A 16,279-nucleotide genomic window follows, 5' to 3' on the forward strand; every position below is an offset into this window, starting at 1 on the left:
TCCCTCCTAAACGACCCCCTCACCCCTCCCCGCCAAGACGCCCCCTCGCCCCTCCCCTCCTAGACTCCTGCCTCACCCCTCCCCTCCAAATCTCCCCCATATCCCATCCCTTTCAAATCCCTCCCCTTGCCCCTTCCCTCCCAAACTTCCCCCTCACCCCTCCCCTTCAAATCTCCCCACCCTCATTGCTTCTCAATTTCCCCCCTCTCACTCCCCCTCCTCAAAGCGTCCTCCCCGCTTCTTCCCCCTTCAAACTCTCACCTCCATCTCCCCCAACCTTCTGCCTCGCTCTTCCCCCTCCTCAAATAACACCTCATTGTGGCTCACCCAATCACCATCAAACCTTTTGTCCGCCCCATCCTTCCCTTTCTCCGAGCTATTCTGAAATCTCTGACACACCTTCAACAGCTCTCCCTACCTCTTCCACCTCTTCCACATCTTACCCTACCCCTCCTCCCCCCTGTTCTGTATCTGATGCTCCCCCTTCCTCTTCATTAACGGTATGGACCTCAAACATCCGGGGCCTTCGTTCAAACTTAACTGATCTCTCCATACAGGTTGCTTCTGTCAAACCAGACGTGATCTGCTGAACAGAAACTTTCCTCCTTTATGATGTCTCTGATTCCATAGTATCTCTCCCGGGCTACTCCCTCCTCCGGTATGATAGACCTGAGCCTCGTCCTGGAGGCGGGGTTGCTATCTTTATCAAAAACTCTCTTCCTCACTCGCCCTGCACTGCACTCTCTCCACCTCACCCCCAGGAATACCTCTGGCTACGGCTTCCCCTTCGCTCCCACCTCTTGTTCATATGTGTGTTGTACCGTCCACCAAACAGTGATGACTCCATCTACATCTCGCTGTCTGATGATATGGACCAACTTCTATCTACTCATCCCAACTCTCTCTTCCTCATATGTGGTGATTTCAACTGTCATCATGCCAGTTGGCTGGGTGTGGGTACCTCTCTCACCAGCCATGGCTCCTCAGCAAAGGACTTCTGCGACTCACTGGGACTGACACAATCTGTCAATTTCCCGACCCGGATCTCAGTCAACGGAACATCTTCTCTTCTGGACTTGGTTATGACTAACTTCCCTGAAAATGTCTGCTGCTCTTCTTCTGCTCCGATCGGATCATCTGATCATGTCCTTGTTAAAGTGGACATCTCTCTGACCATCCTCAGGGAGCCTGCTCAGCGTCGACGAGTCTGGCATTTCACTCAGGCCAACTGGCACGGTCTTCAAGCAGCCATCAATCATCTGGACTGGTCTCCCATTTCTACCACCTCTGACATCAACTCATCCTGGGAATTCTTCCAAAGTAAATTGCTCTCTCTCATGCACAGATTTATCCCATCTCGTCTTCAGTTGTCTTACCCTTCCTCCCGTCCATGGTACACGGAATCTTGTGGTGAGGCTGTTGCCCAGAAACAACTTGCCTTCGTCTCCTGGAAAGCAAATCCAACGGAAGGAAATCTCATTTCCTTTCACAAAGCCCGAAACAAGTGTGTGTCCACCCTCAGGAGAGCCAGGAAACAATATCTCTCCGTTCTCAAGACCGAACTCTCTTATCTGTCTCCCTCTTCCAAATCCTGGTGGCGTCTGGTCAAATCCGTTTCTGGTGTTTGTTCCCCCTCCATCCCCTCCCTTACCTCAAACGGCTACACAGCTGACTCCGCACGTGAAAAAGCTGAATGCCTCAACTCTGTGTTTGCCTCTAAATCTTGTGTCCCAAACCCATCCCTCTCTGTACCCACCATACCCAGTCGTACCCTGCTGCTCCTGGACTCCGTGTCCTTTCCTCCTGACAAGGTGGAAAAGTTTCTGTCAACCCTCGACTCTGATTCTGCAACTGGACCCGACGGCATCAGCCCACGGGTCCTAAAATCCTGCTCTGCTGCTCTATCTCACCCTCTCTCTGTTCTCTTCACCCTCTCTTTTGCTCAAGGTCAACTGCCATCTGCTTGGAAATCAGCCAACATCACCGCTTTGCACAAAAAAGGTGCAAAAACAGATCCTAGCAACTACAGACCAATCAGCCTTCTCCCAATTATCAGCAAAGTCATGGAATCCATCATTGCTTCGGATATGAAATCTTTCCTCTTCTCCAATGGCTTGATCTCTGATCATCAATTTGGTTTCAGACCAGGTCACTCTACTCTGGACATGCTGCTTCTGCTGTCTCAACAATGGATGGAGGTCCTCAATGCCAAACAGGAAATTAGAGCTGTCTCCCTCGACATATCACGTGCCTTCGACACGGTCTGGCACCCCGCTCTGCTCACCAAACTCTCCTCCTTTGGTATCCATGGAAATCTCCACGCATGGCTGGCGGACTTCCTCTCTAGTCGTCGTCAACGTGTGGCCCTGAATGGGTTTCTCTCATCTCCTCTTCCTGTTCAGGCTGGAGTTCCCCAAGGCAGTGTTCTGGGCCCCGTGCTTTTTCTGGTCTTCATCAATGATCTCTCTGACTCTCTCGAAAATCCTCTCTATCTCTTTGCTGATGACTCCACTCTCTGCCGCTCCATTCCTCTTCCCTCAGATCGGCAGTCTGCTGCCTCCTCACTGTCTGAAGACCTGGACAAAATCACAGACTGGTCAAACAAGTGGAACATGTCTTTCAATCCTGACAAATCTCACACTCTTACTATGTCTCTCCGAAAAGATCGACTGGACAACCCTCCCATCTACTTTCTCAACAATCCTCTCCAAGAAGTTCTGTCGCTCAAGATTTTGGGTCTCACTATCTGCCATGATCTTTCTTGGGAAAACCACATTTCCAAGCTGGCCTCCAAAGCCAGTCGCCGACTGGGCATCCTCCGTCGTGCGAAGTCCTTCCTCGGCACACCTGAGCTCCTCACCACATACAAGGCTTTCATCCGCAGCTCAATGGAATACTGTTCTCCCCTATGGGCCGGTGCTCCTGCCTCACACCTAGCTCGGCTTCACGCTGTTGAAACCAAAGCTTTCAGAATTATTGGAATCTCCCGCGATGAAGCTATCTCTGAGGGCCTTTCACTCACTCACCGCAGGCAGGTAGGTGGTCTTTCTGTCTTCTACCGACTCCTCTCCGGCCTTGCACCCCCAGCTCTCTCTGTGCTCTGTCCCCCAAATATTCCTACAGGTCGCACAAGATCTGCCAGCAACCCTCTGATGGTTAAACTGCCGAAATCTCGGCTCTCTGCTCACCTTCACTCTTTCATTCCTCTTTTCTCCCGCCTCTGGAACAAACTCCCTCACTCCCTTCAATCCCACTCCTCCCTCCAGGTCTTTAAAACAGCTGTTCACCACCATCTCTTATCTTCCCCCATCCAAAACCTTGATCTTTTCTACCCCCGCTAATTCACCCCAGATCCACCTTGTTTGAAATTCCAACTTCTTTCCTGGAAGTCCTGGCAGTGTCCATATGTTTTATACCTCTCCCACCGCCCCCTTCCCACGCCCCCCCCCCCCCCCAAAGCCCTCGCCCTCTCTCAGATCTCTCGATGTCTCCATGTCTCTCGGTCCCTGCTCTCAAATGTTGTGTTTGTGTCCTTCCCCCTCTCTCCCCATCTTGTCTACCGCTCCCTATGTTATATGTTTTATGTGTCGGTTTGTCTTTCTGTGTGATTAATGTTCGCTCTTTCACGAGCCTCGACCTTGTATACAAAAAAAAAAAAAAAAAAAAAAAAAAAAATGTTATTGACCAGATTTAGCTTGTTGCCGGGAAAAAAACATTTTTTGTTAAAGTGATGGCGTCATCAGAAACATTCACCCGAAATTAAATGGGCAATTGTCTTTTTGAGAAGGTGATGTAAGGATATTTGTGGGTTCTTTTGTTGCCAGGGGTCGAGCAGTTTTTCTAGATTTGCATTGACAATGTGCCAACCAAAAGAGCATTGCCCAGGTGAGGTCATCTTGATGACGTCACACAAAATTTCCCCATTATGATTATCATATTGTTGTTTTCGTGGGCATGGAAGTACGGGAAGCTTTTCCATCTTGGACAAATGCAGATCGAGTTTGAATTTTCGAGCCTAACTGATAAATATTAGCAAAAGAAAAATTTGATACAGATTGGGAACACAAGCGGACCAGAAATTGCCAAATTTTGGGACCATCTTGATGACGTCATAACATGGAGAGATAGATATGAGACTATGTGCCCTTCATTGTTCACTGCCACACCTTTTCTGTAAAGCAATGAACCTAAAATGAACTGTTGGTCACATGTGCGCTATCTCTTCCCAATACTATTGCAAACATTTTTTATCAACAACCTCAAAGGAAAGATTATTCATCGAAATGATACAGGAATGACACATCAGTAGTTGTATTTTAAACAGGTGTTACCTGGGGAGAGGGAGTGGAGCACAGCCAGGTAGGCCATTGGAGTCAAACGCATCGACGTCACAACGACACCAGTTATCCACAACATCGCCTTTTCCAGAACACCACGTGGTACTGAGAAGTGCCCTTCGGCACAGCTGTGCGAGATGCGGAAACAAAAACAAACTGGTATGACTTATCCTGTACACAGTGCACCTTGTAAATCCAAAAACACAATGTCCAATGCACACAACTGATTTTGACATCCGGTACATTTTACACAAAACAGTTCACATCATGAAGTGGTCCACTGTGCAGTGAATGCTTATTTTTATTTATTGAGAGTGACTCACTCATATATATGTATATAGTATGTTAATCATGTCGAGTCTCCTCGGGCAATGATGGCGTTTGCCATCATATGGCCTTTCTATGGCTGGTACACATGGGTAAGTGTGTGGTATAGACGGGGGTCGCCAATCCTCTCCTTCCCTCTGCTGGCCGTTGGGGAAATTACCCTCTTCCACCCTGCTGTTGCCCAGACTCTCATCCACCAGATGTGCAGAGCCATCTGCCATTTGAACCATTTCAACAATCATCAATTTGGTTTCAGACCAGGTCCCTCTACTCTGGACATGCTGCTTCCCTACCCCATCTGAACAATGGATGGAGGTCCTCAATGCCAAACAGGAAATTAGAGCTGTCTCCCTTGACATATCAGGTCCCTTTGACACGGTCTGGCACCCCGCTCTGCTCACCAAACTCTCCTCCTTTGGTATCCATGGAAATCTCCACGCATGGCTGGCGGACTTCCTCTCTGGTCGTAGTCAACGTGTGGCCCTGAATGGTTTTCTCTCATCTCCTCTTCCTGTTCAGGCTGGAGTTCCCCAAGGCAGTGTTCTGGGCCCTGTGCTTTTTCTGGTCTCCATCAATGATCTCTCCGACTCTGGAAAATCCTCTCTATCTCTTTGCTGATGACTCCACTCTCTGCCGCTCCATTCCTCATCCCTCAGATCGGCATTCTGCAGCCTCCTCACTTTCTGCAGACCTGGACATAATCACAGACTGGTCAAACAAGTGGAACATGTCTTTCAATCCTGACAAATCTCACACTCTTACTATGTCTCTCCAAAAAGACCGACTGGACAACCCTCCCATCTACCTTTTCAACAATCCTCTCCAAGAAGTTCTGTCACTCAAGCTTTTGGGTCTGACTATCTGCCATGATCTTTCTTGGGAAAACCACATTTCCAAGCTGGCCTCCAAAGCCAGTCGCCGGCTGGGCATCCTCCGTCTTGCGAAGTCCTTCCTTGGCACACCTGAGCTCCGCACCACATACAAGGCTTTCATCCACAGCTCAATGAAATACTGCTCTCCACTCTGGGCTGGTGTGCTCCTGCCTCACACCGAGCTCGGCTTCACGCTGTTGAAACCAAAGCTTTCAGAATTATTGGAATCTCCCACGATTAAGCTGATTCTGAGGGCTTTTCTCTCGCTCACCGCAGGCAGGTTGGTGGTCTTTCTGTCATTTACCGACTCCTCTCCGGCCTTGCTCCCCCAGCTCTATCTGTGCTCTGCCCCCCAAATCTTCCTGCAGGACGCACAAGATCTGCCAGCAACCCTCTTCTGGTGAAACTGCCAAAATCAAGACTCTCTGCTCACCTTCACTCTTTCATTCCACTTTATTCCCGCCTCTGGAACAAACTCCCTCACACTCTTCAATCCCTCTCCTCCCTCCAGTTATTTAAAACAGCTGTTCACCACCATCTCTTATCTTCCCCCATCCAAAATCTTGACATTTTCTACCCCCGTTAATTCACCCTAGATCCACTTTTCTGAAATACAGACTTCTTTCCTGGAAGTCCTTGCAGTGTCCATGTGTTTTATACCTCTCCCCCCCCCCCCCCACCCACCCTCCCATGCCTCCACCCCCCCAAGCCCTCTCCCTCCCACAGATCTCCCGATGTCCCTGTTCTCTGCTGTTGTACTTGTGTGCTTCCCTCTCTCTCCCCATCTTGTCTCCCGCTCCCTTTATTATATGTTTTATGTGTCCGTTTTTTTGTTGTGATTAATGTTAACTCTTACACGAGCCTCGATGTTGTATACAAAAAAAAAAAAATGCATGGCTGCGGACCGTTACCCTGGTAACGGGCCTGACAGGTGCTACACCTTGCCCACAGGTGACCTGGAGTTATGCAAGTGTTACGTGCTCCTCCTCAAACCCCGGTCACGGTGTACCTCCAAGCCCCGAAAGGAGTCACGGCAGAAAGATATGCTCTTATGTGTGTGTCCCAATGACCAATTGTAGAACCACACCAATCAATTGATACAAAAACCAAGTATTGTATTCAAACTCGCACAATAATAACACTTAACGCAAGTACAAGGAAACTCTCACTTGCACAGCAAATACCATACAATTCCTATGATGGTACCACCAATATATTCCTGAATCAATAACTCACAGTACTCCAACTTGAGCGAACTGTAACATTCCCCAAAGTCACTGTGTCACGACACCAGGCCAAAGTCGATCCCGCTCCGGTGATCACAAGAAAAGGTCGTACTGAGACCTGAACCCAGGTCGGTCGACAGTCGACGCTGCAGAAGAGCCACTTGGTGAGAGGTCGGGCCGACGTCGATCCGGTAATAGTTCACCAAAAAGGCGACTGGGAATTCACACCTTCCGTTCACCAGACAATGAAGCTGACATGAACGATCAGCGGTTCCCAAGCGGAGATCGCTCCGGGGAAAATCCACGACACGCGTGTGGAACCAGGCGAAGGGCTTGTGTGAGGTGAAATGGCGGACCGGCCGACAATGGAGGCGTCAGCTCGCACTCCAATGATGATTCACTCTCGAAACCAAAACCCATCACGCAGGTTTATTTGCAACAGCAATAACGACACTGTCACGGGAATCCCTTTCCCGGGAAACCAATATTCGCTCGCAACCTATGTCCACAAGGTCTGCTCGACACCACAAAGCAGATAGGCCTTTCCTCCCCAATCTCACTCGATCCTCGCGCCCGCCTCTTCTTCTTCTTCCGGTTTCTCCTTCATCCATTTCGTGTTTCTTCTGAGACTATTTTTACCTTTGAAGACAGTTATCTCCATTTCACACTGAAACAGTAACAATAATAGTACATGAAACTAAAAATGCTTCAAGTAGATGAAAACCACAAAGACGGAAGTGACGAATCCGTAGCACTCCCCACCCTCAAGAAAGAAAGTTTGAACATAGTGAAAACTTTCTTTTCATGCAAAAACACTCTTTAACAAACAAAAGTAGAACTCACACCCAAAAACTACCAATCAACCTATGGCGGATCAACTCACGTGAGCAACAATAACTTATATTCCCCAGAAGAAAGCAACAAAACTTCCAAACAACCTACAGGAATTTTCAAAGTTAGTTCAATCTGGATAAAGCATCAGCAACGACATTGTCCCTGCCCTTTACATGCTCAATTTCCAAGTTGAACTCCTGCAAAGACAAACTCCATCTCATCAACCTCTGATTTTTATTTTTCAATTTTTGAATGAAGGTTATGGGGGTTGTGATCAGTGAAGACTTTTAACTCTGGATTCTCTTGCACCCCGACTACCGGCATGATAGGTGAGACAGGAACCATTTTTTTCACAGGCTTCCTCTCATAATATTTCTTCAGTCGGTTGACATGACCCAGCTGCCGCTTTTTCCGTCGGTCGGGAGTTGTCACCACATAATCTGTTTCATTAACCCTACTTTCGATTGCATAGGGACCAAAATACCTAGCCTGTAGTGGCTGACCTGGAACAGGAAGCAACACTATCACCCGGTCCTCAGGACTGAAATTTCTTATCTGAGATTTCTTGTCATGTCTCACTTTCATTTTATCCTGTGTCACTTTCAAGTTTCCTCTCGCAACTTCACAAGCCTTAGCCAATCTGTGCCTAACCGTTGACACATACTCCACCACTGTTGACTGCGACTCCTCCTGTAGCCACTGTTCTTTCACCAATTTCAACGGTCCTCGCACTGCGTGTCCAAACACAAGTTCAAAAGGACTGAATCCCAATGACTCCTGAACAGATTCCCTCGTAGCAAACAGCAATAAGGGAATTCCTTCATCCCAATCCTTGTCACATTCAAAACAGTACGTTCTGATCATATTCTTCAATGTCTGGTGAAACCTTTCCAATGCCCCTTGGCTCTCGGGACGGTAAGTACTTGACCTTACTTGCTCCACTCCCAACAGTTGTACCACTTGCTGAACAAGCGTTGGCATGAAATTGGAACCCTGATCAGACTGGATGACCTTCGGTAGGCCAACCAGAGTGAAAAATTTAATCAAGGCCTTTGCAATAATTGCTGCAATAATTTTCCTAAGAGACACCGCTTCTGGGAACCGAGTGGGAGCGCACATGATGGTCAGTAGATACTGATGTCCAGCCTTAGTTTTGGATAAAGGGCCAACACAGTCAATAATGACTCGGCTGAATGGCTCTTCAAAAGCTGGAATTGGTTTTAAAGGTGCAGAAGGGACTTTCTGATTAGGTTTTCCCACCAGCTGGCAAGAATGGCAAGATTTACAGAAGAACTCTGCCACATCACGTCGCAATCCTGGCCAGAAAAAATGTACCAAAATTCTGTCACATTGGTCAATCGATAAAGCCGAATAGATATCTTGAGCTTTACCCACCTGAACACTTTGTACTAACATAGTCCATGACACAGGCCATTTTAACATTTGAGCCACCTTCTCAAAGTGTAAAAAGAGCTTGGCTACCTCCTTTTCATTGACGGGTGGAACCAGCCTCACCTGCTTACCAACATCCCAAGAGTTCTTACCGGTTGTCGAATGAGCCGGCATGGACACTACTTCCCTCCGTTCCCCCAGTAATTCCAGCTCCTTGAGTTTAAGTTCCCTCTGATACTCCATGTCCCGGTCCTTTAACTCCGTTTCGGCTCTCCTTTCCTCTGCTTTTTCCTTTTCTGCTTCCCATTCCAACTCTTTTAACCTTTCCTGGCTCTGCAGTTGCATCTCCATTTTCTGGAGCTCTATATTTCCTTGTTCCTCTGGTAACCAATCCAAGGATACCTCTCCCCATGTTCCTTGTCCCATGAGAGATTCCACCACCAATGTCTGAATCTCTGCTTTCTTCATACTAACTCGGACCTCCAAGTTATAGTATTTGGCCAATATCATAAGTTCCGATCTTTTTAACGCCTGGAACTGTGCCTCGTTAGGGGACGTCGCAAACTTTTCTACTTCAAACACCATTGTGACTATTAGTTAGCACCTGTTAACCTTCACACAAAAAAATTCCAAATTATCAGAAATGCAAATTTGGGAAAGTTAGAAAATTCCAAATTTGGGAATTTTGGGAATGTTAGGGAATTCAATCCTGGACGAGCCCCAAATTTCTTTTACGTGCTCCTCCCCAAACCCTGGTCATGGTGTACCTCCAAGCCCCGAAAGGAGTCACGGCAGAAAGATGTGCTATTATGTGTGTGTCCCAATGACCAATGGTAGAACCACACCAATCAATTGATACAAACATCAAGTATTGTATTCAAACTCACACAATAATAACACGTAACGCAAGTACAAGGAAACTCTCACTTGCACAGCAAACACCATACAATTCCTATGATGGTACCACCAATATTTCCTTAATCAATAACTCACAGTACTCCAACGTGAGCGAACTGTAACAATCCCCAAAGTAACTGTGTCACGACACCAGGCCAAAGTCGATCCCCGCTCCGGTGATCACAAGAAAAGGTCGTACTGAAACCTGAACCCAGGACGGCTGACAGTCGACACTGCAGAAGAGCCGCTTGGTGTGAGGTTGGGCCGACGTCGGTCCGGTAATACTTCACCAAAAAGGTGACTGGGAATTCACACCTTCTGTTCACCAGACAATGAAGCTGACATGAATGATCAGCAGTTCCCAAGCGGAGATCGCTCCGGGGAAAATCCACAACACGCGTGTGGAACCAGGCGAAGGGCTTGTGCGAGGTGAAATGGCGGACCGGCCGATAATGGAGGCATCAGCTTGCGCTCCAACGATGATTCACTCTTGAAACCAAAACCCGCCATGCAGGTTTATTTGCAACAGCAATAACGACACTGTCACGGGAATCCCTTTCCCGGGAAACCAATATTCGCTCGCAAACAATGTCCACAAGGTCTGCTCGACACCACGAAGCAGATAGGCCTTTCTTCCCCAATCTCACTCAATCCTCACGCCCACCTCTTCTTCTTCTTCTTCCGGTTTCTCCTTCACCCATTTCGTGTTTCTTATGAGACTATTTTTACCTTTGAAGACAGTTATCTCCATTTCACACTGAAACCGTAACAATAATAGTACATGAAACTAAAAATGCTTTCAAGTCGATGAAAACCACAAAGACGGAAGTGACGAATCCGTAATACAAGGCAGGGGAATCCATCTCCCTGAGGTATCAGAAGACACCCGCATATCAGAAGACACCCACATACAAATACATAAACATATATATATATATATATATATATATATATATATATAGATATATATTATATATATATACACATGTATATATATATATTGTTACGTTTGTAGGGGCTAGACAATGATTACCTTAGTACCAGGTAGATTTGCATAAATTAGCATGCTCCGTATGTCACGATGAAGAAGAATAACCACCATGTAATTAGTTCTTGTTTAGACCAGACCGTCGTGTAAGTGTATCTTTGTCCCCATCAGAGGAGTGGGGTCATGTTAATTAGTTTAGGGATTATGTTAGTTAATCCCCTGTGTGTCAATACCTCTGTAATCTATTCCTTTGTTCCTTATGACACCACACAAGACACTAGCCAACAATCCCCCAATAACTACACCACTAATTAATAAAACCACCGGAAACCCAGATGAAGCCGTACCGTGGATTACCCAGACTTTGGAACCACACAGGACGAAAGATCCGTGAGGCCACGCCCCGAGGAGCAATGATTGGGCGGGATTTATTGGCACATGCCCGGGGTAAGATGGAACTTGCTGATAGGAGCAGAGATGGACTACAAATATGTGGCACACACTGATTGGTAAAGCAGGATGGATGACGTCAGAGCCGCGTGTAAAAAGAGTTGGAGCGGCGGACATTTTTCCTCTTCTCATTCTGAACACCAATAGTGAAGGGTCGTTGTTGCCGCTCTTGCCCCTTCTGATTTGGACGCCGTCATGAGCGGCCGCGTTGGGACATTTTGCTGGTGGTTGTGAGGAGGAAGAGCTGCAGTTTTCCAAGTGCGAACGAGCATTGCTTACTCGCTGCAACGTGACGAGACCAGGAGTGAATGGATGCGCGGTGACGCCTAGCAGCGGCTGTGAGCGAGCGCATTTCCCGCCAACACCAGAGCCGTGGCCCGTGAACTGCAGTTCTCCATGCAGAGGAACCGGGTGGACGAGCACAGCGTGGGAAGAGCGGGCTGCACACCTGCCTTTCGCTTCACACGTAAGGCCTGTTTCGCACCAGCAAGCGCAGCTAGTGAACGAGGGCATCGAGAGGCCTTTTTCCTGCCAACACCAAAGCCGCATCCGGACTGCGCGCTCGGGGCAGGGGGGGGGGGGGGACCTGGATGATCCTGCCGAGATTTCGGAGAGTTAAGTGAGTTAGTTAGTGAGTTAAGAGAGTTAAGTGCACACAGCCACATATTTATTTTCAATTATCTTTCCATTTCATCGTCTGTCTTTGGGTCTGTTTGTGGCGACGTCCCATTTAAGAATCTAGTTTTAGTTTTATCGTGTTTTGTTCTTTGTAACCGGCATCTCATTAATAAAGCCGCGGCATTTTTGTACATTTAAATTCGCCTCGTTTGAGTTTATTTATTGCAGGTTGGAGGACTGCCGGTGGGACTAACGAAGGTAAGCTCTTCGATTTCTTCTCTCCTCTCCCACTTGCCCGCACACATATGCTCTGCCATATTTTTTACTGAACGCCTCGGAGTGTTAAAGCTGGTTTGGTCCTCCGTCCTACCCTACGGTGTTTACCAAGGGTAGTCACACGACAATATATATATATATATATATATATATATATATATATATATATATATATATATATAATTATATATATATATATATATATATATATATATACAGACTTGGCATTTAATATGGAATATTTTCTTTTTCTTGACTTGGGTTTAATTTCTGAAGTCGGTATATCAATCTGGTGAGTTTCTTTTATGCTTCGGTGATTTCTTTGTTAAAAAGAACCATGTCACTGATTGTCTGTCGCATCAAGAAGTCAACAACAGGATTATATCACAGGTGGTGTGACAAAATGTACGGACAGGTACATTTGACGATTGGCTTCACAATCGGGTATATAAGGGTTTGTTGCGTTCTGTATTTGTGGAAAACAACTGCTGCACGTCTACAAAAGTAATTGCCGCTTCCCCTGGAGATGGTCCGTCAACTCGACAATGCTGTTGTCATTTAGTGGTGGCTTTACGAAATTCCGGCATGAAACAGCGTGCTATTGCTTGGCAGTATGGCATCACTCAAGGTCAGGTGTCAAAGATCCTGAAACGAAATGCTCAGAGGGGTGTCCCTACTCCAATACCGAGGCCAGGACGTCTCCGCAGAACCACAAGGAGGGATGATCGCCAGCTGCACCGGTTAGTCCGCAATGGCCGTACCAAGTCAGCTAATTGGCTTAGGGCTGAGTGGCAGCAACTGACAAATGTGCCTGCATCCAGAAGGCTAGTCGACCAACGACTGGTTCAAGCAGGCTATCGTGCCAGGCGTCCCCTGAGAAAGCCACGTCTGACCAGACAACACCGCCAGCGCCGATTGCAGTGGGCCAGAGAGCACCGTCAATGGCAGCCTGGACATGGGAATCACGTGATCTTCAGTGACGAGTCTAGATTTCTGGTCGATCGTCAAGATGGCCGCATCCGAGTGCACAGACAAGTGCATGAAGCCTACAACGAAGATTGTACAGTGTCAAGAGTCCAAGCTGGAGGTGGTGGGGTGACCGTTTGGGCTGCTTTTCATGCAGGGGGCAAAACTGACCTGGTTGTTCTGAATGGAAACCTGAACCAGTTCAAGCACAGGGCCATTCTGGAAGAAACATTGCTTCCATTGTTCGTGCAGCCTTTCGAGGAAACTTTGTCTTCCAAGATGACAATGCATGGCCTCATCATGCTCGCGTGATCCAACACTTTCTTGCTGACCGTGGTGTAGAGCATATGGAGTGGCCTGCCCATGACCCCGGATATGAATCCGATAGAGAACTTGTGGCAGAATTAACGCGTCAAATCGACAACTTGGAACAGCAGCCTGCCTCTGTGCGTGAATTGCGGCAAGGTATTGTAACTGCATGGCAAGCGATTCTTGTCCAAACCTTGGCAAATCTCGTGAACAGCATGCCTCAACGTGTACGTGCTCTCCTGAATGCTCGTGGGGGTTACACGAAGTACTGAACTGTAATTTTACTGTCCGTAATCCCAGTCGTAATTTAACTTTTGTTTTGGTTAAAAAATTTTTTTGCTAATGTCCAAAATAAAGAGATACTTCTGGAAAACGCACAGAAGTTTAACACAGTACTGTCCGTGAATTGAGTTCGATATCAGTTTACATCACTTTCAAGGATCAATTTATTTGCTTCAAAATGTCAAATGTGGTTTTTGTTTCTTTTAAAGGTCACATTAACAAAATTTAGAATAATTTCAACATAATTCCAATGAACTTTTGGTTCTAAGTCATCTTGAAAAGTAAGTTCACCCCCACAAAAAAATATTCCATATTAAATGCCAAGTCTGTATATATATATATATATATATATTGTTACAGACGTGGCTTAGATGTTATTTACCGAGCCGTTTGGTATGACCACGTCTGCACAAGTTACCCGATTATACCCGAACGTTGACTAATCGCGCTACGCTAGGTCAATGAAGGAAAAGACACACGGCTGGGATTAAAATGACACGACACCATGGATACGGTTCTCAAGACCTCCGGAGGAGATTATATTCGTTCGGAAGGTCAGATTACAGGGACGAGAGGTACAGCATAGAAAGACAAGCACTTAGACACAATCTTATCTTAACCCCAACAGACGACAGATAAACGGGACAAAAGGCTGACTCACACGGGGATTGATGGCTAGGAAAGGCAGGATCGATGGCTCCAGGTGCACCTGGGCTCAGGGACAGAATCGACTCGGTCCGGTCCAGAGATGCAGCATGCAGGGAGGTCGCAGCGCTCGGAGGTAGTGACTTGCTCTTCTTCAAGCTGGGGGCGCATCTGACCTCACATCCGGTGAGTCGCTTCGTATATCCGGCGGGGAGTGACACGCCCTCGGCTCGTTAGCTCCGCCTCGTGGAATCGGCACGTTGCTTCTCATTGGGTGCGTGCGGGGGGTTTACCAGGCTCCGCCCTTGACGAGGAGCTGACAGCCAGCCCCTTCGTGGTAACCCCGTGGAGCGCATGGTCATGGCGGCTAACCGAGCTGGTGGGAGGACGCACACTCCCCCCGCGCGCCGTGGTTGTAGTTGTTGTTGTAGCTGTAGTTGTTGTTGTTGTTGTTGTTTGGGGAAGAAGATGGAAGGAGGTATGGGAAAGGTCCTAAACTCACTACTGGTGCCATATAATCACATTCTGGTGCAACGAAGAGTCAGAATTAATGGAAAGGAGTCCTTAACTGACATAGACTAAGAATAACTAGCAAGATGTCCGAAAGTTGTCTACGTGAGATGCGGTGGAGCTGGGCACGACATTTAACGGGGGAAGAAGGGGAAGGTCGGCTCTACTGATTGTTGTTTACAGACAATGGGACTAGGGAATGGGGGATTGGGGATAGTTGGGGAGTATTGGGGAAATAGGGGAATATTTACAAGCGGATATGGAGGCCAAATTCCATATTCGCAACATTGCACCCTTCTCTACCCTCGGGGCGTCCCGACCCGATAAATTTTTACCTACTTTAGTGTGGCACGCAATGTAGTTCCCTCTACTATTAACTCTACCCTGAGTGCGACAGTTTTACAGATATTCACAAATGAGTAAATATGTCCCCCTGCGACGTTGCACCCTTCTCCTCACAGAAACACACCCACAGGATAACCGAATCCGGAAAGAATCCTCAAACTAAACATACAGCCGGTAGGGAGCATTATTTACACAAGACTACGCTGATATTTACACTACGATCCAGGACCTGTTTTTGGAGGAACACATGCAGATGTTATGCATAGAGAGAGCACGCATGCTAGCATCGATACACCAACCCACGAGTGCTCTGTGGCCTACGGCCTTTAATAACGTGCAGAGCACCCCTTCCAAGCATCAAGCACCACCCCATCACACAGTGAGCACCATCCGGTGCACCAATAAAGTGTTTATGAATCATTGTGTGGTGTCGCAGCCGGCCGATGTTCTGCCGCTGGTCTTGCCTTCGTGTGGTGCACTTGGCCTTCTTACTTCTTTTTAAAAATAAAGAAAGGCGCCAACCGCGTCCATTTCTTTATTGTGGCCGTCAGGGGGCCAACTGTTAGTGGTTCACCTGTTTGGCATAGGTGCCACGTTGACCATAGGTCCTTCCACAGGTGGTGCTTGGCCGCAAAAGAGCTGCGGTCCATTGTGGGTGGCCACAAACATTGCGGTCCATATGGTGTATCGATCCAAGCAGCAAGCAGCGAAAGTGCAGGCCCACAACTGCGAAGCCAGCACCTCTCTCTCCTCTCTCTCTACCCCAAAGCCAGATCCTCGGAGGTGGGAGACAAAAGAAGCAGACAAGTGAGTAAGGTGGTAAGGGCGCAAAAGTGCACGCAATGTAAGGTAATGCACACTGGGGGCACATGGGAACCAGGTGAGACAGGTACGTTCCTACCGTACGCTCCCCCCCCCCCACCAGGTAACCTACATGGCCCCTCCCTTACCCCTTACTGTATCCACAAAACACAACACTACCCATAAACATCTACTTTACAAATC

At 47.6% G+C, this 16,279-nt stretch overlaps 1 protein-coding gene across 1 annotated transcript in view; it reads right to left on the reverse strand.

Annotated features, from left to right (window-relative positions):
- LOC137439145 (astrotactin-2) overlaps window positions 1-16,279 on the reverse strand; it is a 1,262,948-nt gene that overhangs the window by 81,524 nt on the left and 1,165,145 nt on the right. The window contains exon 18 of the mRNA XM_068134866.2: window positions 4,332-4,465. Coding sequence (XP_067990967.2) covers window positions 4,332-4,465 — 134 coding nt within the window. The remainder of the gene's footprint in view (window positions 1-4,331; window positions 4,466-16,279) is intronic.

The sequence above is a fragment of the Myxine glutinosa genome, chromosome 13 (assembly GCF_964187855.1).
Source record: "Myxine glutinosa chromosome 13, kmMyxGlut1.1, whole genome shotgun sequence".
Classification (NCBI taxonomy): domain Eukaryota; kingdom Metazoa; phylum Chordata; class Myxini; order Myxiniformes; family Myxinidae; genus Myxine; species Myxine glutinosa.